A 27,982-nucleotide genomic window follows, 5' to 3' on the forward strand; every position below is an offset into this window, starting at 1 on the left:
TACGACCTTTCCTACCGGAGGTGCTTGGCGCGCCTTGTTTGCATCTGGACGTATGAAACATTGCGCGGCTTGCCCGTACGTTTGTAGGCTGGCCGGCGGGGCCCCGTCAGCTGCACCATACGGAGGCGGCCTGAATGCGCTCGACGCCTGCACCACATCCACGGCACTGCGCTAATTGGCAACGCAGGGACCGGTCTCCACTACTTATCGGCGATTGTTCAAAATATTGAATATTGGTTTAAGAGTGCTTGTTATTCGAGTCCAACTTGATTCCGCGATTTTTTTAAAGGAAAGGTAAGCTAGCATTGGGGGCCAGGTTACCTCATCAGTCGAACCTAATTATCGATAACTTCAAATTCCTTTTCAAACGAAAAAGTATTCCCCATACTTCAAAAGGAGCGACGTGGATTTATATAGCTCCAAGGGAATAAATAAGACACCGACAATTTGTTTATGTTCCCTGCCGACCGCAGATCAACGCTTGCTTGCAAAAAAAAAAAGAAAAATAGATGAACGACTTCATTGCTAGCATTCTTGGTTGGACTGCAGTGCTTTCAATCATTTCATTAAAGCGAACGGCGATCGATTGTCGGCCACAGTGAAGGGGACAACAGAGTTTCAGTTAGCCATCGTTAAGCAGTTGTTGCCATATGTACTTTCAATCTACTGGACAGAGCCGCTGATATCGACTGTGTAGCTGGTATAGTCTGATTTCGTCTTTTCTTGTCCGCACTGGACAGCATGGCCTGCTGCGCTTTTGCTTTTTCGAGTACGTGATTTTACCAGCATGCGATTTTCGATTGTTGGTAGGCGACTGTATAAAGAAAATGTAGGTCACTCGTACGACGTGGTAATTTTTTTCTTCTTTAGTTTAAGGCGTACGTGAGACGGTGAGTGAACGTCATATGGTGATTGAAGCCTCTCGAGCTTCCATTTTTTATGTAGTCCTATTCTTCAAGCTGATGATGAGGATGAAATAAAATTGATTCCAGCCCAAGAGGGCCAATCGCCCACTGTGGATATGTGCCACGGCCATTCACAACAACAACAACAACAACAACAACAACAACAACAACAACAACAACAACAACAACAACAACAACAACAACAACAACAACAACAACAACAACAACAACAACAACAACAACAACAACAACAACAACAACAACAACAACAACAACAACAACAACAACAACAAATAAGGCACCGAGACCTTTGCTCAAATGTTTCCTAGGCTCAGGCTTCCTGGCCCAGTACATTCCTGGCCCAGTTCCAGGAGCATGCACTGTAGTTTCTTCGAAGGTTCCAGGGGGACTGGCGCACACCTCCTTCGCAGCTGCCGAGACGTTGATGAATGGCAATGCTGGCAAGACGGTGTCTCTGGAAATGGAGGCAGCGGCACAGTGCCAAGCGTTGGGTTTTCGAGGGGGCACGCTCCACCCTGTATGCGGTTCAGCGTCTTGGCTATCTGTTAGCGTAAAGGTAAAGTTGAGTGTAAGTAAGCTGCTTCTTTGTGCTCTCCCCGTAAATGCAGGTTCCCGTTTTAAATACCTGTGAGATGGTGTGCGGAGAAGAGTTGACGGGGCTCTGCGCGACTTCAAAATTTGCATCTCTCTGGTTTTCCAAGCAGGATTTAGCGCTTGTGTTGCGAACGCCTTTTGTCGTGCTTTTCGCCTTTTTTTGAAAAGTAAATCATTTTACAGACTCGCTTCACTGGGGTTGACAGCCATAACTAACTGATCCAAACTGTCAAGTCACCAGCCGTGTCACATGACCTAGTGGCTATAAGGCCACCTGCTGCTGAGTGCGAGGTATAGGGCTCGAATCCGCGTTCAGGTAGGGGTGGAACGGATAAAAAACGCTCTCGTGTCAAGTTCTGCGTCCACATTTGGCCTTCGTGTGGCCAAATTGGTCCGAATAGACTGCCATCGCGGCATCTGTCATATCCAATGTGCTGCTCTGGCTCGTTAAGCCCCGTAAATTAATCAATTTCAGTTGTATTACATATGTACTTAACTTACATATAGACGCAGTTTGCGGACTTCCTCTAGATGCACAAGTCGTTCGAGAACCGGATACCAAATGCGCATTACAAGCACTCGCATTTGCTTGCGTTCATGGAGACACACGATGGCTCGAGCTCCCCGTATTCCCAATGGTTCCGCGCCTGTCCCGATGACGTACAGGCTGACGTCATCGCACGAGCGCGTACACGACCCTGTTTACGGGCAAACGCGATGAAAAATGCGCGTCGCATGTCTGGACGTCGCGAAAAGAGAATACGAGAAGTACGTGTTGTCCCGAACTCGGGACCTTCCTCGGAATGACGCTCAAGGTCAGGATAGAGCATGCTGTGAGGGACGGGATACTCGGTCCAATCTAGAAGTGGTGGTTTCACTGGCGAAGTGTATCTATGCAGCCAAAGATAAACAGAAAATCAACAAATTGGGCCAAGGATGGCAATGCGACGCGTAACTACGAATAATGCGTGATGAGAAGTAGGGTGCAGTCTTACGCCTGTCTTGGACTTGACATGAGAAAGTAGCCGAGGAGAGACGCGAAAAAAGAAAGAAAGAAAAGAATCTCCCTCTTCCATCTACAGTAGCTTGAGATTCAAGGTCCCCGGGGGAAAAATATAGGAAGAGCAATCCACAAAGCGTCAGGCCAGATAAAGCACCCACGCAGAGCAACGTAATATCTTATCTAGCCAACGCAGGACCACAAAGTGGGAGTTGAATGAATGCAAATCGACCACAAGAGCCGGAAAGCATCCACTCTTTCTTTGCAGTTCTTATTACTTCCTACTATTGAATACGAAAACGGGGCGCATCGCCTAGCAACGCCTACTTGTCTTGACAACCGAAGAGGAAGAGAAATAATAGATAGATACAGAGTAGGGAGAAAAAGAAAGAAATCTAACTAGAATGGGCAAAGTAAGGAAAAGAACGCAGTATCTACTCTGCAAAATCTGAGATGGGAAATTTTTTTTCTATAGAACCAACGCGAGTTGAAAATAGCGTTCTGGAAGCACTTTCCTTCCAACGTTCTGTTTCTCTATGGCGCAGGCGAATGCAAGACATCTCGCAACCCTCCGAGTCTCCATCGCACTCGCGTAATAATGTAAGCCTTAAACATGTCAAAAATAAAAGAGCGACATGGAACGTAAAACTAGATACAATCCGGCCCAAAAGAAAGGACGCAAATATAACGGCGACCGAGTGGCACTTGGGCGCAACCTCGCTTCAATGTTTCCCGCAACCGCATTCCTAGGGAATAAGGAAACGAGGAGAAACTTCGGAGCCCAACTCTGCCATGCCCCGTGACGGGGTGGGATCGGAGAGCCAAATGCGGGAACCGAAGTGGCCAACGTAAATTTGCTTGTCCGTTAGCGTCGACAACGGCAAAAAGCGCTTTGAGGGACGCGCACTTATTCGGAAGGGCACTCAAGAATTAGGGAGCGTCGTCGGCGTTACGGACGTTGTTGTTGCCGTCGTGTCTGTCGAGCATCGCTTCGTGGGCAGCGTGTCCTTGTGCGCGCGTTCCTTTTACTTTATGCGCCGCCTTCCTCGGGCCGGTCGCGAAGGGAGTGCGTACTATACACGCGGCGCGATGCATTTCGGTGATTGGGGAAATCCAAGTCAGCCTCTCGTCATGGCCGCTCCGAAAGTTATTTACGGTTGGCTTTGTTTCCCTCATCGGCGAACTCGGCTGCTACGAAGGTTCTGCGGGAACTTCGTGCTGGAATCGAGGACTTGTCCGTTGTTGCGGCATCAACAAACATGGTTCATACATACCCACGAGGGAGGGGGACTGGCCATGCAGAAATGCACGATGACCACGTGCTTCGAGAAAGACAGAGACAAGGAATCAGAAAGGGGAATTCATTGAGTCAGGCGATGACAGTAGAATGTGATTTGGCGCAGTTCGCGCACAAGATCCCCACCACGACAGGCACCCGCTAGCATTGCAACGTTGAGGCCGATTTAATGAACTTAAGGGCCGCTGCTATGAGGAACCTGCAGTTGACGACGAATTGACATACACTAAACGAAGAATAAATGGATGGACAATTTGTAAGGATGGCTCAACAGCCTATATAGGGAAGCGGGTGAAGGAGTATTAAAAATGAATAAATAAAAGGGGACACACTAAGACGATAGGAGGCGGCACCGGTCATGCTGTCTCATAACATTATATCTGAGGTCGATAAATTTATCCCTCATACGCCCGTATAGGGAATACATTTCCCTCTTCATTCAAATGCCTATAACGCTTATGGGAATGGACGCTTGTGCACTGTATTACAAGGACATCTAGTGTGATCTTTCGGCAAAAGGATTCAGTTAAAGAAACGGTTGATTACATTAGAATCAGTGAGGGATGCCGCTTTTGGCGATCGCGAAACCATTCATTCCTCGCACGCCTCCCGGCTCGTCCATCTCAACAGGGATCACAAGTCGTCAATACCTAAGACATATGTTTTCAGAAAAGGAAGATCGCCCTATTCAGTACCTACTTTGAGGCATCGTCTATCATACTAAGCTTCTTTAAACCCTGCCTTTAGTTGGCAAGTGATGTTATCGAACGCCAAACATCTTACCCCCTCTTCCTCTCCTCGCCCCCCCCCCCCCCCGCTCCCGTTAAAACATATTTCGCTGCGGGCATTTTACAAAACTCAATGATTTCAAATTAAAATGATCAGACGGTTGAATGTGGAAGACACCCTACAACGGCGTTTTTCACCCCTTGAGGAGGTAAACCCAAGAGCTCTTAGAGCAATCTCGTTTTATACATGATACTCCACATTTGAAACACGTGATGTTTCTTGCATGGCGACACAACATTTTCCCTTGAGTCTTGTTCTCTGGGATTCACCCACAAGCATGCCTGCATAGCATTTTTTTAACCTTAACCAGGGCATAAAACAGCTACCACGTTAATTTTCTAAAGGTGTGCCTCAATGTTTTCATTGGCTTGTTATTGATTTTTTATATTATCTCTAAATTATTCATGTTAAGGTTCTTCCAATTGGAAAATTTTTAATGTCGCCCTTGTAACTATGCTGATCCGCGCTTTAATATTCTTAGTCTTACTTCGATTACGAGCTTGCGCTCTAATTAAAGCACAGTTAGAGCAACCCGCTTCTTGACCGACCCTCGTAATGTGTAAGCGCCATTATTTGGAAGCGAGAAATAAAGTAATATCAGCAAGCTACGGCTAAGGAAGGGTGTTACGACATTCCGAACCCTGTCAAATTCCTCCATGTTGGAGTATTGAGTCAATCGGATAGGCCGTGGCAGTGGTTTGAATCAATCAGAACTGACAAGACGTCGAATGCGACGATATGGTAGAAGTTAAAAATGTTGGGTATAGCCTGGCGCGCACGCGCTACAGATGAGAAGTGCGTCAGGGAGCTTGCAAGAAAAAAAAAATATGCGGTAAAGAGACAGGCGTTGAAAAGAATATAGAAAATGCATGGAGATCAACCAGAACACAAAATCTTGTTTGCTGCCTAGCACATTCGTTCGGAGAAAGGGGAAGGTAAAAAAAGAAAAAAATAGGTGTAAGAGAGAAGAAAGGCACGACATATGAACCACGGAGCTTTCAACATAAATTGCATAACAGTAAACGCGACAGCTAGGTGTATTCAGAAATCTGTTGCCCTTAAGACGCCAAATTCCTCTTTCGTCACACCCTGCTGTAATGACTCGCGAGGTCGGCATTCCTAAATGGCCCGTTGTGGATATGGTCGGTACTTAAAGGGACACTAAAGGTTACTATGAAGTCAAGTTAAAGTGATAAAACAATGCTCTAGAACGTCTAAGGCGTCAATATAATCGTGAACAGACCTTTAGTAACCGAGAAATCGAGGTAAATGCATAACACGATTTGAGACACCCCAGCGACATTCCGGTACTATAGCTCGATGACGAAGGCACTCCTCATCATAATTTAGGTCACTAGAACTCAACTACTCGTATTAAAAAGATCATTTCATTAGGTTATAAGACGGAAGAAAATGCTACTTGTCTACTTCTGTTCGATTCTAAGAAAAAATAACATTTTGACGTTACCCTAGTAGTATGGGTGGTTGAAAGGTTTCGTTTTCGCTCGACTCTGCGCCGCGCGCGCTTTGGAGTTTCAGTTGTTTCGTTATCGCGTCGTGCTGCGCTAGTTCTGCTGGCTCGCGAACCTTGCATTTGGAACAAGCTGCGTGAATTCCACGTTCATGTGATGTCGTGGGATGCGCGAACGGTCCGCGGAACTTGGCCAAGGGCAGTTGCAGCGGCGAATCCAACGTTAGTTATCACTGTGTGCCAACGAGTGAATCTCTCCGTTCGAAGTGGTTAAGTGCCGTACCTCTGCCACAGCGCGTTGGCAAAGAGCCGAAAAATCGCATAGTGTGCTCGCTGCACTTTCGTCCAGAGGATTACGAGTTCAACGCCGACGTACTGAAGTCGTGCGGAGTGCCTTTCAAAGCAATGGTTTTCCGTAGCGCTGTTCCATCGGTCTTGCCTGCATTCTCCGAAGCGCAAGAACAACTGCAGGTCGAAGACAGGGCGGTGAGTGCGGCATTTGGTTTTCACGAAGGAAAAGCTACAAATGGTGCGAATATGTACAACCATGACATAGAGTTGTCGTCGTAGAAGTACGCAACGACGCCGGCACCGCGAGCCCTCAGCAGCAGGTCACGTGCATCAGTGCTTAAATCGGTGAAGTCGAGCCCAGCATCGCGAGCCAATGTGCCGTTGTCAGGGTCGTCCATTGCAACGGGCGTCAAAGTTGGCGTCATAAAAGAAAGAACCAGCTTATCGTCGCGCGCTTTCCCTTCCGCTAGCCACCATAGTTCCACTTTCGCGCTGCGGTCGGCTCTGTCTTGGCTCTGTTTCTGGCCGCGCGTTTGCGTTTTGCGCAGAAAAGCCGTAGCGCCGTCTGCGGGCGCCGTTTTACTCACCGACGGCGCAACGTCACTATGAGACCATGACGTCACCACTTCTCGATCGGAGGGCGGGCGATTTGAACTGCGCTAGAGGTACGCGGACGCTTCAGAACCAACTTTCTCTTAAAATAAGTCTCTTCCTCACATGAAACAAGCGTTTCGAGGTTTCTGGGAGGGTATTTCAACAGTCCACGTTGACTTAATATTAACCTTTAGTGCCCCTTTAAGGCAGGCTGCAGCACAGATGCGTCCTATTTTTCCACACTTCCATGAGGAACGTAAAAAAAGAAAAATAAATTGCTCTAGTGTCTCTTTCCGACCATCATCGTCACACGCAGGAAAGCGCACGGCAAATTTGATTCGCAATTATTGCGAGGCGCAAGCGTACAAACAAAGGAAACTGTGGTGTAAAGTTTGTAACCAGGGTGCTTTAGAAAGGCTGGCCAACGCTGGTCAGCGCGTCAGCGCGTTAGTGCGGTCAGTGCACTGACCGCCGGACCGGCTCTTCTAATGCCACAAAAACATGCCCCCAATGACACCCCTGAATGCTCCCTAACTTCTCGCTTCCCTATGCCCTCCCATGCCTTCCTTCTTTTTTTTTTTGTTCTTTCTCCTTTTATTATTTTCTTTCCTTTTGGTGTCCCCCCGGCTTTCGTTTTTTTTCTCCCCACCTTCCCACTCTCCCGCCCTTGTCCCTCTTCTTGGGAACGACGCTCACAGACGTCAGGCGACAGCGCTCATTACGTCTGAAGTCTCTCCCTTTATAAGCAACCACCACCGACAACACCCGCATGTGACGTCACTGCACTAACCCTTTAAAACTAACATGCCGAGGATGGTGAGGCCGCCTTTGACGAAGATAGGTCCTGCTATCGAAACGTTGGCCAGCCTTTCTGAGGCACCCTGGTTACAAACTTTATACCACATGTGTGCTATTCCACCTGTCAGCCCCTTTCTTGATTTTAAACGAAGGAAAAGAAAGACAAAGCCGCGGCTGTCCCGGCGCGCGCGCTCCCGCTGGATCGCGCTCCCTCGAACGGGGCGCGGATGTCCGGCTTCGCCCAGCCTGTGAGCCGACGGCCTCGACGACGAACTCGGGCTTAGCCTCCAGCAGCGGACCCTCCGCCAGCTGCGCGGCCCCGCCCGCCAGGACCAGGGAGCGCGTGGGTTCGCGTATCCCCGGCGGAGCTTGGCCTCGCCGAGCCCGGACACCCGTCGGCAGCCGTCTGCTCCTCCTCCACTCGAAGGAACAGTTGCTCTTCACACTCGGAAGGTAGGCGGGCCGAATGTGCGATTCGTGCGTCCGTAAATCTTGTTGACAAACGATTTACGGGGTACCAACGCTACATCCGGGCTACAAGCGCGTTTACACGAACGGGACGGCTACGTATCGCATTTCCCGTAGTGCATCACGATAATAGCTATGCGACGGCGTTTACACGTGACGTATCGCTTATCGTTTGAAACACGCCGGCACGTGATTACGGCATGCGCGTTTCGCGGTTGTGTGAAGGAGAGCCCACGCCAGCAGTCGTCTCATTTTTTTGTCTCCCTCTCCCTCGATGCGATACGCCAGCGTTTGCACGCACCGCGTGAATCGACTTGGCCGTCTCGATCTACCCTCTTGGCGCACTAAGGGGATTGCCTCTTCGCTAGCGCATTAGCGCCGCATACACGGACGCGATTCTCTAGAAATGCGATACGATGTGCCACTTGTCGCATTCACGTAAACGCGGCTTTACATGTAAACATGCCGCGTTTACACGAATGCGACATGCATATGGGCTTAGGCGTAAATTCAGCTACCTGTATGATATTTCAATGCTGAATGGACCCGTGTACGTGAGAGTCCTTTTAATTCTTAACGCGCCGCTGTACGACCTCCGAGGCCTGGTATCCCGATCGCGACTTCGTCCTCATCAAAAGCCATAACTGCTGCACCTGACTGAAGGTTTCTTGTCAACTTGTAGCCTGTGTACGGCCCCAGGGGCATTTAAGGCTGCCTCATTTTCAGTTTTACGCAGTGTAAAATTATCTCGATGCGCTGCTGTAGCTATGATCAGTTTCTGACAGCCCGTTTCCTGGCCGCGCTGGGGCGCTCAAGATCAGTACAGTGCGCAAGCTTTTTTCAAGCTTTCTGTGTAAGGTTTTCATTAGCGGCGTCAGTTGAGATTTTATGCTTAGCTTGCTTAGCGTTTATGTCGCTCTCTAATACCTGGCGCAAAAAAAAGAGAACGATTGTACACGATCATCATGGCTAAGTGGCTGTACTTGTTTGTTTTTTGTTTTCAATACGGTAATGTCCACAGTCATATGAATGAAATCACAGAAAATGATGCTTAACTGAACAGTGCCTAACCCTCCAAGTACCTTCCCCACCTACATTGAAAGCAAACTTCCATCGAGTTAACGAACCTGGTTAAGATAGGATGGCGTTCCAGTAACGTGCACCCATCGTTGGTGAAAATTAGGAGATGTCGAGCAATAGGTCAAACGCAGCGCCATCAAAAAACGACAGCCCACCTACTGATGAACCTACTGCTTCCGGGCTTAATCACACTCCCATTGCTCGGGCGAAGTCCTCGTTTCGTTTCGCAGGGCCCGCCGTCGTCCTCGGTGGTTCGGTGAGCCGGCTCCAACATGGCCGACGAAGGACCGATAGCAGCGGAGACGCCCCCGGCTCCGCCCCCGGCTCCGCCGCACGAAGAGGCTGAGAAGGCTGCCACTGGCGGCGATCGCACTCCTACGGCCGATCAACCACCCCCGCCTGCGACGGAGAAAAAACCGAGCGGGGAGAGTGAGTGTCAGCGTACCGTTTGTTCTCGGCGTAGCGGGGAATTTTTTTAATGAACGAGTTGGAGGGGGGGGGGGGGGGGGTTACCCACTTGACCCATGATCGTTGGAATAGGGGCTGGGCAGGCGTCTGCCAGGTACACAAAATCACTAATACATTTGTGTAGGAGCACGTGCCCGGTGTTCCCTGACCCCCCTTCCAAGCCTCTTCCCCATGGCTACGCCTATGCCGTGGAGGAAAGAAAAGAAAAAGAGCCGGAATGACAAGCTGTGTTGATGCCTCAAGCATGACATTGGGCTCGGCAAGACAACTGCCTCTGACTGAGCCTTTCCCTCCCTTCGGGCCCTGTGTGCGCATTGACTGATGGGTAGTATGCCGTGCAAGTGGCCGGACCTTTCAAGTCGTTTTTTGGTTCGTGGTATAGCTCTTAGTGTCACCTTAGTGACAACGAGCCCTCGCCACCCACCGAGCGCTTCGTTCTGCCCCCCCCCCCCCCCCATCTACGTGTGCTAGGCGGCTAGAAATTACCGCTCGCCTAACATGATGACGAGCCCATTAACCATGAGCCTGTCATTTATATTTTTTTATGAATAGGATTCAAAATTTTCGCGTGGCCCTCCCTCCGAGTATTTTTTTTTTCTGTTTCATCCATGGTTATAGCATGTTATGAAGAAGATTAGTAAGCGTGCCCGGAAACGTCAGGTGACTGTGGAGGGCGATAATTCTGTCGCTACCTTCTACCCGAACTCGCGCGGGTTGCCTAGGCAACGGAACAACGTCGCTTCAGGACACTTTTCACTCCGGCAGCGAGCAATCGCTCTGGACGGCGCTACGCAGGCTGAGACACCGCGTTCCCCTCTTAAATCCGCCGACCCTCCTAACTGGCCGTCTGTCACCTCGCCCTTGCTTTCTCAGCGCCGCCTGTAGCGCGAAAGCGGTGAGCTAACTTCGTCTACTCAACGTGTGCACTTTTGGGAGATAATAGCCGAGGAGAATGCACGCTGCGGTCGTAAAAACGTGAGCTGTTGATCCGCGTATCCAGCCTTGAGGTCGCCGCACCTCACTGTGGACTGCTGCGAACTGGTGCTAGTGCCTAGACGTGTGCAAGATGTGCTAGTACCTAAGTGGCCTAGAAACACAACGGAAGCACTTGGACCGGTTACGTGGAGACATTGGAAACGTCTGTAAATTTTCAGCGTGACCACACCGATGTAAGCTTCTCCTTTACGACGAAGCCCTCGCGAAGTGAACAAAGTATGTTGTCAATGCAGCAGGGGCCTTGTGTATAAGGTGCCCCCCCCCCCCATGTTCCTCCCCTTGTCATTTTAAATAGAGTGGGCAATTTTTCAAAGACCGGCAATGGTGGCGACGCATCGGTTATGCAGCTTGGTGGTCTGTGTGGCGGCCCCTCGCATCATCATTGCCATAATAATGAACTTAATGTCATGACTGCGATATGTGATCATGACTGCGAAATGATGGAAAAGATTGTCATGTTTTTCTCCAGGCTTGAAACCACGATACAAAAATGGGTATCAAAGAAGCATCGATAATTAAAAGCCTATACGGGAAAATTATTATGCAGAAACTAGACGTTAGAATGAAGAGGCGTTCGGGGGGGGGGGGTCACGGAGAACTGTGACAGGTTTCTTAGGACTGTTAGGAATGGCCTGCCGAGGTGGCAACGTGCAAGTTATTTCAGCCCGCTGCATGTATTTCGATCCACCCGCGGAGGGGGCGCCCTTCAGAGAACCAGCGAGGACAGCGGTAACCAACCGTGAACTTCCTTTGGAGAACTTGACTACGGCGGCGTTAATCCACCATGGGCCTCGTTCGGAGAACAGGAGAAAGGCAGCTCTGGAATTTAGAGGCGCCGGCTGGGGTCGGGCGTGACCATCTGGCTACGGGGACGCAGGACAATGGACACCATGACGACTGCGCTGCGAAGGTCGTCTGCCCTCGGAGGGTGCACTGAAACCTGTATGTGCGTGTGTGTGTAAACCGTCCCGCAGAGGGGCGGCTCGTTTACGATGACGTCGAACGCTTCGCCTCACCTAGGGATCTAGGGAACACGAAGTGGATATAACCAGCTGTTGTCGGCGGCTAGAGGGTGCTCGTCGTCGTGCTCTGTGCTCGTCAATGTACTCGTGAGCTGTGTGCTCGTTTGCTGTATGCTTCGTCTTGCGGGCTCCATTTGGGAGTCACGCTAGACTGTAAATGTATCTCTTGTTTAAAATGTAGATACTGTAAATAAATCCTGCTCGCCTAGTCCTGTCGCCCCAAGTTCCTCCGATCGTCCTACAAGCCCAACTCCAAATCTTACGGACATAAGGGCACAAATTTCCTTTCGGGACACCTCCCTGATGCAGCGGGACTATCTATCTATCTATCTATCTATCTATCTATCTATCTATCTATCTATCTATCTATCTATCTATCTATCTATCTATCTATCTATCTATCTATCTATCTATCTATCTATCTATCTATCTATCTATCTATCTATCTATCTATCTATCTATCTATCTATCTATCTATCTATTTGTCTGTCTGTCTGTCTGTCTGTCTGTCTGTCCGTCTGTCTGTCTGTCCGTCTGTCTGTCTGTCTGTCTGTCTGTCTGTCTGTCTGTCTGTCTGTCTGTCTGTCTGTCTGTCTGTCTGTCTGTCTGTCTGTCTGTCTGTCTGTCTGTCTCTCTCTCTCTCTCCGGATGGCTTTACATGTAGAGATACCGGGGAAAAAAGGCTACAGATTTGGCCTTTTGTTTTTCTTGACTTCTATGGCCTTGGCTTTTGTATTATAGTTTACGTGTTGCCTATAACTTTCTTTTTATTCTTAGGCACTTGTTCACACATAGGCTTTTGTTTCGAAAGGAATCAACCGGTTGCAAGTTTGCGGTGCCTTCGTCTATATAGCATAGTTCAAGTCTTGTCTGCCTCCCGTTTTTTGTTATAATGTTCCACAAGCTATCCCAAACCCTGCACGCTACATAATCTTACAACTTACCGTATGTTAAGGTGCTAGTAGTTAGTACCCATTTAAAATGTATTTAGTGTTCCATTTACGGACCTGCCTATAGTAATTCGAGACGGGCACTGCTACAAAGCGGCTACTTCAAGCGTACGGAGGGCATGGATCAGATCCGTTGACAATACGGATTTTTCGAAACCTCGTTTAACAGGCCTGCCGACTGGCGCCCAGAGCCCGCAATTGGATGCGACGCAGATGCTCAGCAAAGTCCGGCAAGCCGACGGCATCCAGTACAGCGTTCCAGTGAGTATACGTGCTCCTCGAGTTTGTTGCCTTGTGTTGCCTGAGGCCGGACATCGGACGTAAATCGATTGAACAGTAGACTGCGAGAGCAATTGCTTGACTCCTGTTTGACTCCATATGTGACAGTCGCTGTATTCCCAGTTACACTGTATGCCTTTGCCTAAAGGGACTGAAGGTACGCATGCTCCTGCACACGTACGATTTGACGTCTAAGATTTGCTGCGCATTGTGATAGAAATGGAATTGAAAAAAACGATCGTGTACCTAGTGTTAGGCGGACTTGAAAGAGCCCGCTGTAGTCGACATTAATTCGCAACCCCACACCACAGCACGTCGATCATGACCAACGTGGTGCTTACGCACGCCAAGCCTCACAAATTGATCAGATTTTTTTTTATAGAGATAAGCGCTGAACAGAGCATAGATAACAGCCGACTCATCTTTCCTTCCGCTGTCGAAGCATCTGCACCTCCAAGCTGGGGTGTCATTGCACCGAAATTCCGCTCCAATATTGCAGGTGACGTCCGACCACTTCCTCATACCGGCAAACATGACTGCCGGCACAGAGGTCTACATCTTCGGACTGTTGGCACCACAGGCCGAGAGGTGAGGGTGGAGAAAGATAACCAAGTTTTTTTTCTTACAGGGAATACCTGTTAACACCACATTGTCTTAATTTTTCTATCTCGAAAAGTGTGTGTGTGTGCGTGGGGGGGGGGCTTCCACCGGCTTGCGGGCTGGGAACTTCACAACGAAACAAGTCGGCTTCACTCGTGAAACACCGCACAAACGTGGTATATATCTAACTGCAATATTACCTCCTAGATCTGTCGCGCGGCGCGTTGCTCTGCACCAGAGATCTCGGAGGATAATCTCGGGAGATCTCTGAGATTTGCAGGCTTTGCAAATTGGTAATTTCCAACGAAACACTGCGTCATAAATGCAACAATCCGCAATGACAATGCATGTGAGCTGAAGCATGCTATCATGCGCATATAAAAATACAATTTCTTGGAAATATATAAACACAATGCTTATTAATGATACCGAGAACGTATGAAGGCAAGGAAGATTAGACAAATTAACGCTTCATTCTCATGGTAGCTGAACGTCTTTAATATAAATTTCACCGGACGAGCGTTTTTTTTTTCGAGCCTCTCCCGCAGATTCGCGTTTCACGGAAACTGCGTCTTCGCAAGACATGACTCAACACAGGAAAGCACACACACACATACGTATGTAGTCGCTTGTGCAACACTCTAAACAAGGTGACTTATAATATATCAAATCAAATTAGAGGTTTATATTAGACGTGCACATTTCCACACTTCCACAATTCTGCATAGATATGAATAGAAGTCATTTTCAAAAATGTGCTGTTTATAGAAGTATACATTTTCCTCAGATAAGCGCTAGCAATTTAAGAGTATAAACGGTAATCTATAATAGAAGTGCGCATATTCACAATTTTGTTTACATACAAACTGAAGTTGCATTTCAAGGAATGTGCCGTTTGCTGTAACTATCCATTTGTCTGAGATAATCGCTAGAAATCTAAACGTACCACTTTAATTCTGGCCATATTACCATTTAGTATACGCATGCACTACGCCTGCAAATTCAACGTAACGAATAAAGTGGAGTGTTACCTCTACACGTGAAATGGATCCAGAGTTTTTATTTTATATAGAATTCGAGTTGTTGAGCATTCGAAGTGCATTCATTAGCCTGAGGGTCTGATCTGTGGAATCGCAGGCAAAAAAAAATATTTCAAATACATTGAATTCGCACATTATAGTGTGTCACAGTTATTGATGCTGTGTAAGTGCTTGATACGATAAACAGAGAGTGTAAAAAAAAAAGTCATTGCTACAACGTGAACACTCCTGCCAAGGCCATAAGCTGTCACGAGCTTGGATTTCGAAATTAATCATGTGCGCTAAATCATGTGCGGAAAATTTCATTACACCTCAAAAAACAGCTTTCAGACTATACTTAATTTAGGATGACAATGCATAGATGTTTGTTGAATGATGTACGCATCAGCATTTTACAGATATCAAAATTGCATAGCCTTCACTGAACACCCGGGTATGCTTGCCGAAGTTACTGTACCTAAAATGAAAAATCGTACGTAAATGCAAATAATTCAAGATGCATTTACTGTAACCCAAAATGTACACATTTCATTTTGTAGTGAACCTAGCGACATTACAAACGAAGTTGAACATTGTGCGACGCATATTATTTGTGGACGAATTTATAATATTTATGGGGGGGGAGTGTACGTGCACAACTAATTTTAGTGGCCACCATCTCGGCTATGACGTCACACCAAGAGCCATCATCGTGGATTTGGGAAACCGAAACTGTGGCGCCATTTCGTCCCATGATGTCATAATCACGTGGTTACACCTCTATCCGCCATATTGGACCGTTAGGTAATCATTGGCACCCGAATTTGGCCGCAATCTTCGATTTCAGAATCCGAAACTATGCCGCCATCTTTTATTGTGGCGTCCTAATCACGTGATTTACATTCTAGCCGCCATATTGGATTATGACGTCATCATTAGCACCAGAATTTGGCCGCTATCTTGGATTGCAGTTTCCTAAACTATGCCGCTATCTTTGATTATGACGTCAAAATCACGCGGATTCGTTTGTATCCGCCATATTGGATTACGACGTCATTATTGGCACCCGAATTTGGCCGCCGTCTTGGATAAATGACGTCACAGTAACGAGACGCCACTAATCAACAATTGGGTTGCTAATAATTTACTATGGCGGTCGCCATCTTGGATTTATTGGTGACGTCAGCAATTGGCGTCCATCTTGGATATATCAGTGACGTCAGCAATTGGGTTGCTATATTGATTTACTATGGGGACTGCCATCTTGAATTCCTTGAAAATTTCACGCCGAAGGGAGGTGGTAACAGACCCCAAGAAATTGAGAAATGTGATGAGTAAGAGTTAAGGCTCTTAAAATTCGAATCAGTTATAGTGCTTTTTATTTAGCTACACCAAATTTGTAAAACTTGTCTGTGGCAGATAGCACTATTCTAGTCCGTGCACCTCATTGCTCGATCAGGTGGTCGTTACCTCTGCGAGAAATCAATATACCTAAATAAGTAATTAACATTTACATTAATTAGCTTTTTCATTATTAACCTTACGGCCACTGTTCCATCTACGATTTATAGCCAGTAAGTTCGGAAGGCGTATTCACTTAGAACGAATTCTCAGGACTGCACCAGTTTCTAGATATATATTAATTTTCAATGTGTCCGACGAAATGCATTGGTCTTCCAGTTGCTTTTGTGCTTCAATCAATAAAACAGCCTTTTCTTAAAAAAAGTAACTCGAACGCGGATCCATTTCGTCGGACACTTCGAAAATTAATATCTCGAAAGTGGTACAGTCCTGAGAATTCGTTCCAAGTGAATACGCCTTGGGAACTCATCGGCTATAATTCGTAGATTGAAATAGCGCCCCTAATGTCAATAATTAACAAGTTAAATAACATAATTATGTTAAATATTTTATTAAGTATTTTGATTTCTGATAGAAGTAATGGCCGTCTGATCGAGTAATTGTGATCAATGATTAGAATTGTGCTGTCTGCCACATGCAATTTTCAAAAATTTGGTGCAGCTAAAAGAAACACTCTTTATAAACGCTGACTAGAATGAAAGAACTCGGGATAATCCACAATTGTAATAAAATGAATGCGGTTTCAAAAAAAAGTTCTTTTTAGAACCTCCTTGAGTAAAATACACATCATCCTGCCATGACATTGATTGTAGGATCAAACAATGTTGGATCACCGAATCTCAGTCTGACAACTACAAAGTTACACTCAAGTATGATTGAGATCGCGATTGAGACCCCCAAGGTCATTCAGTACATATGTATTTTCATAAAAATTTGGAGGACGCTTAAGCTTTGCTTTTAAGAGCGGAACACTATAGCACTCAAAGATCCCCGACTGCTTCTGACACTCCCCAGCAACTTCAGCTTATGTAACCGTAATGTTTACCGGGAAATGCTGACGGTGAAGGCTACGCACGAAGGTGAGCTTTCTGGTAGAGACGCGGCCTCTTGCGTGGGCCGATCTTCTGTTATTGTTTCGCCTATAGTTGTTTCAGTCTGAGAAGATTTAACATAAAATGCATGCGTGGTAGGTGTTTTGTTTCATGACATTTGCTCGTGAGCTGTCATTCTCAAAATTTCGAGGAATAAATTTGAAAAGAATGGAAGACAAGGTATGGGGGCAACTTAGTGACAGAAAAAGTGAATATTTTTCGCTCACGGGACACCAACGCCGGCTGCGGCTCGGCCACCGGATTTCCTACGGCAGGGGGCCCTGAACGCTATCGCGTTAATACAGGATTTAAAAGGACCTTAAAAAGTATTTATGTAACTTTAGCCTCCCTAAAAAGCTGCATTCACACTTGGCTAAATTTTTAAAAGACGTACCTCGCTGCAAGAGCTGCACACTGTCTAGGGCCGATCCTGTTGTACAGGATCACCTGTGCCAAATCTATCGTGAGCAGCACAACAATGGTACCACTATTACTGCCGGCACCATCAATACCAATATTACCGAGAGCGCACATGATCGGCGCATCGCTACTGATACCCCCTGTGTCAGTATTATCGCATGGGTTACCACCGGAAGCACCGTACCGCCGGTACCGAATCTATATTCAGTATCGGAGTGCACACAAAGGATACCCCCGGTAACACTAGCACAAGAGTATAGTATCTATATTCGGGATGATTGAGACACATCCTTCCAGTCGTTGTCGTGTAAACCTCTCTTCTTGTCTTTTGTCTTTTGTGACTGGTTTTTTTCCGTTCAGCTATGTACCAACTGGCCCGTTTTTCAACCCTTCTTTAAAACACATCTTTAGACTGTGCCACTTTCGGAAGCGGCCCATAAGTTAGGCTGGAATCCACATACCGATACTGAAAGGGGCTGCAACTCACCAAGCAAGACATTGCATTTAAAAATTAGTTTAATTTGCAGCATTGCATGCTACTAAATTTCAAGTGTGTGTAAAGTTACAGGCAATCGCACATCTGCAGAATAATATCACATGCATAACACTATATGTCAAGCCATGCTGCAAAAGAATCTGTATAGTGCAGCGCGAAGCGGGACACAGACCAACAAGGACCAGAAAGCCTCACGAAAAACCAACTAGCCCAAACCATCACCATTCTAAGATGCAAATGAATGTCACGAGAGCTCACCAGCGTCACATTTTTAAGAAACAACTGCGAACAAATCATCGCTCCTGACAGACGCCAGTACCGTGATGGTGACGAAGCTTGGTAAATGCAGTCTAAGTGAATCAGACCCCAATGCGGCGCCACTAAAGTCACCACAATACGTTGCCACAAGCTACATCTCCTCTACTCCAATGACAAAGGCTAATTGGCGGTAAGAACAAACAGCGTACACTGCAGTTGTACGCACATTTAGCGTTCCCGATTCGGCTACACAGAACTCAAGCTGGAATTTGCTTAGAGAACAGTTGTTCGAGAAAGTGTAACTCTAAAAACTGTTACTGTACAAATAAAAACTTGCAGTTTCGCTCAAAGGCGAAACATCGATTGCGATAGCAAATTAGTGGACATATATACGGAGTGAGGATATTAGTCTTATAGGCCGTAAGACTCGTAAACATAGGCATACTAATCATAAATTAACAAGCATGGTGTCACGCGCGCACAAGCAAACATGAACACATCTCACTCGTTGACCGCGGAAACTCGGCGCCAAAACGCTGGAGTGAAGGAACGTGGTAGCAGCAGCCACGTAACTGACCTTCGTGTTGCGTCCAAGGAGGTTTGAAAAAAAAATTCTTATTATAGCTTCCTTGGCTGCGTCTCGCATCGACGCTAACTAAGCTGCGGAAACACAGCGCTCGGCAGGCTCAGTCCCCGTCGCAGATGGCCTTTAAAAAGTTACAGCGGCCCCTGGTCAGCGCGCGTGAACGCCTGGGCCGCCCGGAGCAGAAGGCGCCTCGCCTCCTCCCGAAGCGTTGCGCGCGACGGAAGGCAGCGCGCTTCCTCCCCGCTCTCCTCGCTTGCGTGCGCGAGATTGAGCCGCGATCGCCGGCTCAATCTCGCACGCTACCACTCGCAAAGGCGCGCGTCGACGATTTCATCGCCCTTGGACTTCGTACGGAACCTCACGGCGACGGCGCTGGGAGAAATGCGCCTGGAGTGTCCATACAATTGCTATCGCAATAATATTGAAGTTTCATCCGAGAGAGTGACTTGCTGATGACGAATGTCCAGCGTTGAGAGCACTTGGGCGATGACTGCGGCAATCGCGAAGGAACTAGAGTTTTTGCGTGTCACCATGCTTCACTGGCACACAGATGTGCAATGGCTGCAGGCGAAATATATATATATATATATATATATATATATATATATATATATATATATATATATATATATATGGCTCCATTCAGTGGCCGCGAAGAGCACCGTACATCTGGCGCTTGCATGAGTGCGCAACAAACAAATTGTGTGAAAACACGATGAAATAGGTGACGTAAAGCGTGAACATCGCACAATGATGCCGCTTCACGCAATGCGAGGACGACCTGCAAGTCTTCCTGGCATGCACCTCGACCACACCTTGACCTCGATCAAGGTCTTAAGTTACGCGGTTGTTTCCACTTCTCCACGTAAACGTATAACGCGATACTGTTCTGCCGAATTAGATGTAGCTGCCTAAAAAAAAAAAAAAAAAAAAACTTTGATTCGGGCCCTGAAGTTACTTATACGGGGTGATCGATTTGAAGTTTAAGATATTTTGTAAAGATCGCCTGCAGGAGAATTCAAGTCCTTGACCTGAATTATTCGGAGAAGCGGACGTTAATTGCAGGAAACTCGCCGTCGTGGTGAAGTGGATATCGTATTGCGCTACAAAGCCCGAGGGCACGGAATTAAATCTCGGCCGTGGCGGTCACATTTCGATGGGGACGAAATGCAAGAACGCAGGTATAAACGTGTATGGTACGAGTATGGAACTGGTATAAGTATAAGGTATAACGGGTATAAGTATAAGTAAGGGGGGGGGGTTAACCTTCAAGAAACCCAGATGGCGAAAATTAGTCGAGTCGCTCACTACGCCGGGCCTGAGAATCAGATCGTGGTTTCCGTACGTAAAATGCCAGAATAAAGAAAAGAATACTTGCACGACAAATCGACACACTATTCAAATATTTAATAAAACATCACTAATTTCTTAATTCCTTCATGGCAGGTATTGTAATTCACGAATTTCAGCCGGTGAGTTGGCAAGGCGCATCAGCTTAGCATGAATTACCAGGATTACTGCAGTTTCGTTATGTTAATCACCGAAGTGTGCCACTAAATAGATGGTTTTTCTAGTTACTTCGCGCTTCAATGCATACGAAAGCGTTCGTTAAAAAAAAGTGAGTGGAACAACAGTGAATTTTTGCTCCGAGTTTGACGACACATATCTCGAGGCCTGTGCCATCCTCAAAATTTGTTCCCGGCAGACGTGCCTTGCAAGCGCTACGGCTACAATTCGTAAATTGCAATTTGTGCCATCAATCAGTTAATGAAAAAATTATTTGGTGAATTTCCGTCGATTAGTTGATGATGTGTTCTGATTTATCGTACAACTAGTGTCGGTATTATTGAATAATTCAGCTCAACGACTAGAATTATGCTGTCTGCCACAGCAAATTCTTAAATGTTCCGTAAAACTGAAAAAAAATGACCACCCGGTATATTGCGCCCGTGACGTTGATTCCACTCGCGGTACCTCTAGACATAAAGAAAAATCAAGGCTTCTTAACTATAAAAGTTTTAACTATATTAAAGCGTACTTATATACAAACGCTTAGAATGTAGCTGTGCAAGTTGTCGTCTGCGTTCTTCACGGAATTACGCAGTGAAACCGACGCTACCTCAGCATCTTCGCTGCAACAAATACAACTCGCACACGCCTTCGAGCGCATCATTCTTTTAAATAGCAGAGTCAATTTCTTTGGCTCCTTCCGCCATTTCGAAGCGAGTAGCTTATTTTGGTTCTTTTTGCCCGTTAGCCGCTCTGTGGTCCCATAGTGTCTATGACGTTGCGCTGCTAAGCCCGAAGGTGCGGGATCGTATCGCTGCCGCGGCAGCCGCAATTTCGGTGAAGGCGAAATGCAAAAAAAAAAAAAGAACGCCCACGTACTACTTTCGTGTGCAAGCCACGTCGCTATTTCAGATGTAGGGCGCTTGCGTCACTTGTCGCTTTCTCACATTCTTCTCTCGTGGCAGCTCGTGCTTTGACACGCCTTGTTACGGAGTGCACAACCTGAGGGATCTGTACGCACTGGGGCCGGTACTTTCCTCGCAGCAGCTAATGCTACGCATAAGCTGTGCGTCTTCATGATCGGCCCAGATGGAGCGGGTTTTAAAGCTTCATCGCAGGGATGCAAACGCCATCATCGTTTTGACATACACTTCGTGTAACAGACATAGGCGCTTGCTTACCCTCGTACAACACGTAGCCACTCGTGACGTCACAATTCATGTTTCTCTCATGCCTGTCCAGCACCTCCGTAGAAGTCGACAATAGGCACGACGTAAACTCGCCTCGTCCGTCAGAAGCAGAAGTCGTGCCATCGCCGTCGTCTGGCTGCTGTCGTCCCGCACACGCGCTCGCGTCAGACACAGCTGCTCGCCTTACACAAACACGTTGTTCCACCCTGGTGACGCTCTGCGTAACCCCAAACGATGCTGTGTAGCTACCTACCTGCAAAATACTTGGCGTAACTGCGATTCCCATTGTGCGTGGTTGCCTGCATAACGGTTCTTTGTGTTCGTTGCGGCACCTTCCGGGGAATTTTTTGAACCATTGATAGCTTTACTTTGCCGCGTTTGCTTACGAGAGCAACATTTTCTTTTTTTCGCGACACATGTTAAGGAATTCGTACATGCTTTTCGCGGCGCGCATAGGATGGCAACATTTTCACCGCGTGCGCTTTACCGAGAGAAAAAAATTTCATGAGTTTAGTGAATCTGAAGACCATTTTAATTTCAAGGAGGAATATATTCGGCCTTCAGATGACCAATAAACGCACTCGTATGAGAGCACTGAAAAATGCTGTTCTAAGGAGCATGGAGAAAATGTTTTTTTTTTTTTCACCCACAATGTGATGGTGGCTGGAGACTGCACGCTGTACAAAAGCCCAAGAAATAAATCATTTCTTTTTCTGTTGAAAATCACTACTAAGGATTTCTTCACATGGGTGCTCTTCCTGAGTGGCGTGCGAAACGCTTGAAGTGCTCCCTGACCCGCAATATTGCAAGTGGGCGAATGCTCGTGGCCGCAAAGGGTTAACTAGTCTTTCACATTAGCTAGACGAAAGCTTATAATCGTCCAGCCCTCAGCAGGCAATCTAAGCCGGTGAATAAATTTAAGCTTTTAGCGCTTGAAGATGCTGTGCACTGCCCTGGAGAGACACTAGGCAGTTCGAACGCTGTCAGAACAGAAGATATTGACCGCGGTCACAACCGAAATGTTTCTTAAAGGCAAGTGGAGTCCGCATACGTGGCCTGCGGACTGTATGCATAGCCAGCTAGATGGACGGCGACAGGAACATGTGCCGCCTCAGAAAGGTAATCTAGAAGTAAGCGAACGCTTACAACCGTTCTACTCCGGCGGCTGTTCTACTCCGGCGGCTGCTGCGTGTGGCGCTACCGCGCGAGCCCTGTCTTGAATACGATCTGCGATGCCGACAGTGTAGGCGTCTAGGCGATCCGAGTACCGATAGCGTGATGTGCGCTATAACATCCATACTCTTGCGCGACACCGGCGTTCACAAAATCAAACGTCAGTGTAACTTTCATCTTGATCTCTTGAGCGTGCGACGGTGAACCAACAATGACGGCTCAATCTCGCGTGCGCCAGGGGAGGAAGCGCGCCGTATTCCGTCACTCGCATGGCACCTGGGAACGAAAGGGAGGCGTGGCGTGGCACTTGTTCATGCATTTCCATAACCTCGATTTTAAGAACAATTGTTTTAAAAAAATATAGTTCTTTCACATACTTGCCACTGAATTTTTTTTTTCAGGTTGTTAAGCTCTTTCGGGACCCTTGAACAAGCGTGTTGGGTTCTGGAAAGTGTCTAACGAACATTCTACAGTTAAAAAAATCGCAATAAATAAATATGAAAGGTAATGAAACAACTCATAAAATATGTGCCAGCACTTACACTTTACCTTCGCCCCACTGTTTCTCTCGCGGTGACTCGCAGACTGGAGGTCAAGTTCCGCGAGGCGAAGACCGAGGAGCACGTGTCCCTGCTCATTGTCATCGAGCTCCAGCCGACACCGTACATTGCGCTGCGAACGTACGACAAGAAGGCCGCCGAGGACGTGGCCAAAGAGGACACCCAAATTGCCGCCGGAAGCCCCCTCTGCATCCGCGTAAAGGCCTACGGCGACGGGAGCGCCAAGGTGACGTCACGCGACGGAGCATTACAGTAGTTCTTTTGAAGAATTTTGACTCGTGCCTAGTAGGTCCTTCGTCGTTGTAGGGGAACAGCACCTGTAACGGGGGTCAATTACGGCGTTTGTAGAAGCCAGCGTCATACACATGCGATCCCGGCGTCCTGAGAGATGAAAAATTGATAAGCAAGTTTTTAATTTGCTGGATATGGAGTGTATACCTCGTATGTCACACACATACCAACAACCATATAAAGTGGGTAGTTTAGTTACAAGCAATTCCAAATCAATAACTCGTACCAAATAGAACTCGCCGCCGAATGCCTTGCCTCAGTGAAATCTGAGCGCCAGAGGCTATGTTGCCATTGCCAGAGGCTATGTCTTAGTTGGAAAAGTGTGGCGCCTTGAGTGAAGCGGCGTGCTCTGCGTAACCTCCTTTTTCTTTACGCTGACTGGATGACATTCGCCTAAATTTTTTGCTTCAATTTGATGTTCGATAGTACACAGCTGGCAATGTGAAGTATACATAAGGTATTTGAAAAAATGAATACTTTCCATTGTGCAACTAGTGCTTATACTATTTGAGTACTGAATTGAGTCGGCCAAATAGACGATTCGTTATCCAAAAGTTTCGAATATTCACGCAGCCCAGTAAAATATCTAACGCATTATATTGAACGAATTCTTTGATTTACTTCATTTTTTATTTTATTCAGCCATTCGCTATGTGACAGCGGGCACGTGGCCGATTCTCGGCCATTCCTCTAGAATGGGCGTGGGCCACTGTGACACAAGATAAACAGAACTCTTAAACATGCCTAGATGTAGCGCATCAGCCCAATGATTGCATGGGATTAAAGTTGTGACCTTTGAGGCGAATAGGAATAAACAGCGCAATGATGTTCCGTGTTCTATAGGGATAAAGCAGACACAACTGCGGCGATCGCTATTAGTGGTATATAATTTATTCAACACAACTTGACTGACGTCCCACTTCACATATAATCCCACATGTGCATTAGGTCTGCCAACTTTTTTTAGGGGGGGGGGGAGAGTGGGGGGGATCTTGCGGAAGTTTTTGTAATAGTCATACAACTCAAGAAAGACGGTTTCAATCTTAGCAGAGCACCGCATCACACGTAATAGCGAGGAAGGTTTTCGATTTATTATAAGCTTACAGCGAAGCGCAGACCACAACAATATGGCGTGGCGCCCACAAATCGCTTTTGTTATATCGGTTCATACAACGACACAGCGACGTCTGGTTACGACTAGCAGACGGCGTTGGGGAGTCGAACAATGCTGATGGCGCCTGTCCCGGCAATGAAACTGCGGAAAAAGCCACAATACTCGCAACAAGAAATGGTTGCTGCATAAGATCGCAGGAGAACGAAAAAGCAGCCGAAGCCGAGCTATAGAAGCGGTGAAATTGCGAGAAACGGAACGCGACGTAAACAGGAAGTCATCGGGCGATAGATTGAGCGCGTGGAGTTCAGCCTATGCGAATCCACCGACCACAAAATAAATGCGCAGACGAAAAAAAGAAAAAAGAAATAAATACAGGAGGAGTAGGACAAAAGAATATGTGGCTCCCATGAAGTTAGCGGTACTAGATAGGAAGGGGATGAATGGCGGCTCGTATCGTGGTTATAATTTTTTTCCTTTTTGCTGCCCTTTTGCGGCAGCGTTCATTGTTGCCTTCCTGTTTCTGCTGACTACAGCGCCGAAGTTACTTACTTCATTGTGCGTTTGTGCACGGCGACTCTGCTGCTACGCGCCGTACGGCGCCGCCATTGTGCTAGGATTGAATCCAGCGTCATTCATTTTCTTTCCACTCTTATTCACGGAAGCAAAGGCAACGTGCCCATGATGCACATCTTGGTTTTTAAGGCGAGAGCCTTAAGTGGCCCTTCGCGCGATGGCCTTGAAATATACGCGGCGTCTAGTCGTGTGGTCCAAAAAGCACGTGACCTTCTCCGAGAGAGCGGCGTGTGCAGAGGGGAACGAGCGGCGTGCGCAGTAAGAAAAACAGGTGTTACGTCGCTGACGTCACGTGGCGGCGGCGGCGGCGGTTGTGGCGACAGTCGATTGCGAAGCGAGAGAGACTGCGATGGAGGATGCTCATCCGGGGCCTAGTGGATTGCGTAGTAGGCCTCGGAAGTACGCTACAGTGGAGGATGCTCGCCAAGCGAGAAACGAGGCGCGACGTGCGAAACGGCGTGAGCAAGGCGTACGACCGCGAACGCTGCTTTCCAGTGCTGAGGGGGTGTAAAGCAGTTCTGTTCGGCTTGTGTTACACATCTGTAACACTTACTGGCAACAAGCATGCTGCCCCTTTAGATATTGCAATAAGTTCTCGCATGCGTCGTTGAGGAGGTCGACCTAAAGTAGCGCACGTGTACTTACACTCTGCGGCTCGTTGTGTCTTGCAAGGAAGCTGAACCCTTCTATCCTACAGTTTAATGCATTACCGAGTCTACAGCAGGCTTTCGCCATCACGTGTTACAGGAGTGTAACGTGCTGCCGAACTTTTAAAAGCAGGAAGTCTCGAATAAGAGTTCACCAACAGATGAATGAAGTATTGCAATCTGCTGCATGTTCCGGCAGAAGTGAAAAAGGAAACAACAAAAACAAGCAGAATCAACGCAGTGTTGAAATCGCGCGGTGGCCTTGCCGGCTATGGCATAGCGCTGCTAAGGACGAGGTCGCGGGCGCGAGTGCCGGCCGTGGTAGCTACATTTCGTTGCTATCAAAATGCAAAAAAAAATCGCATGAATGTGTGCGCGTTAAAAAACCCCCAGCTGGCCAAAATTAGTGCACAGCCCTCCGCTAAGGCGTGTGTCGTAATCATATCGTGGCTTAGGCATGTAGAACAGCCGAATTCAGACAAGCTTCGCGCGGCATTTAGTTTGAAATATTAGAATTAAAATAAATTCTAATATTTGAATCTAAATGACGCCGAAGCTTGTCTGAGTTCGCCAGGTAGCAGCAGTATAGCGGATGACACGCACACGCCCTCGTCGCCTGTATATTTTTTAACTGTGTGCGTCCCGATGAAGTTATATGACGCGGCGGTCGAGGGGAGGAGGTTGATGAGAGGTGTACGGGGGTACTTAGAAGTACGAATCTTATCTAAATACAGTTAAGGCTTAATAACCCTTTTACTGTGAGTGACACATCCCTTTCGGCGGAATTGGCCAAGAATTATGGGCACATCTTCCATGACACATGTCCAGGGATACATGCCCAGTGGAAAGTACCCAGTGGCACATTTTCGGTGGCCCAAGTTGTATACTAAACTAGACAACATCCAGCAGCCAAATTGTCTGGGTACGGGCCCAGTGACCCAAGCTGTCTACACGGCAAGAGAGCAGGCAGCACATACAGTAAGAGTTGGGGTCGGGCATGTAAAATCGGGTAGCTCGTCCATGCCGTCGTCCGACTCATCACCGCTAAGGACGTTGTTAAAAGGAGGAACATGTTCTCATCGAGAACGAGGAGCACGGGGTTTATCTACAATATCTACTCATGGAGAACGTTACGTCTCATCAGTCTAGTATGACTGAATTGAAGCACCCTGAGGAACGGAAAAAGTCTGCTTGAAACGACTGAATTGAAGCACCCTGAGGAACGGAAAAAGTCTGCTTGAAACCCCCCTCCCCCCCCGTCCTCCCTAGATCCGTAAGCCAGGAAAATCTCTCCTCTCGTCCAATCAGAGCGTCCAAAGTCGTCGAAAAACCCGCGTTTAGGGCAAGGGTTCACACACTCACTCCAGCACCTTTGTTCGCTGAACACACAGAAAGGAAGGGAGCTTCGAAGACGGCGACTACCACGTTTGACTCAAGCTGGCGCGTCTTGGTTTCTGGGATGACCCAGCAGTTAGCTGGAGTGTCTGTCAAACGACCGTGGCGGTTACCAGAGTCCGTGAGGAAACGCCGTAGAACATTCTTTTCCAGGAGTTTCTTGCTCCCATTGGTCTGTGATGGCGACAGTGAACCAACAAACAACACTCGACCCGCCAAACGTGCTTCGCCTTGCTGTAGCCACAGGTCTGTCCGAGGAAGAAGCACTGTTAGCTTCACGAAGCGATTCGTCGCAGCGCGCAGGAGAGGCTAACAGGTCACTGCCGCCGCTGGCCGATCATAACTATACCCAGAGACCCAGGTCATGATGTCAAACCCTTGGAAAGAAAGCTTCCCTTTAAAAGTGCAACAGAAGTGGCACCTCTAGATTTCTTGCGGCAACAAATTTTGTCATGGGGGCGGTCACAGGAATTGATTAAAAATAGTTATTAGTCGTTCAACTTATAGCTTCAACTTGTTGTATAATCACTGGAGGTTGCACATTCATACTGCGCAATTGAAGAAGCGCAATGTTGAGACTATGTCCATTTGCCAACAATATTCAGGAAAGACTGGTATCGGTCTGTATTTCTTTAGGCTGTACGGTGATATTTTTCACTGAGTTGTACAGTGACG

The 27,982-nt window shown here is 47.4% G+C and overlaps 1 protein-coding gene across 2 annotated transcripts in view; it reads left to right on the plus strand.

Annotated features, from left to right (window-relative positions):
* The first annotated feature begins 7,928 nt into the window (after positions 1–7,928).
* The window catches only part of LOC142587007 (uncharacterized), a 53,502-nt gene continuing 33,448 nt past the window's right edge, over positions 7,929–27,982 (plus strand). Inside the window, exons 1-5 of one of the 2 annotated variants that reach the window (XM_075697876.1) lie at positions 7,929–8,213; positions 9,520–9,737; positions 12,914–13,005; positions 13,523–13,611; positions 23,312–23,513. In XM_075697876.1, the coding sequence (XP_075553991.1) occupies positions 9,581–9,737; positions 12,914–13,005; positions 13,523–13,611; positions 23,312–23,513 (540 nt within the window). In that variant the 5' untranslated portion in view covers positions 7,929–8,213; positions 9,520–9,580. The remainder of the gene's footprint in view (positions 8,214–9,519; positions 9,738–12,913; positions 13,006–13,522; positions 13,612–23,311; positions 23,514–27,982) is intronic. The other variant, XM_075697875.1, reaches the window with a different exon arrangement.

Source organism: Dermacentor variabilis, chromosome 7 (assembly GCF_050947875.1).
Source record: "Dermacentor variabilis isolate Ectoservices chromosome 7, ASM5094787v1, whole genome shotgun sequence".
Lineage (NCBI taxonomy): Eukaryota > Metazoa > Arthropoda > Arachnida > Ixodida > Ixodidae > Dermacentor > Dermacentor variabilis.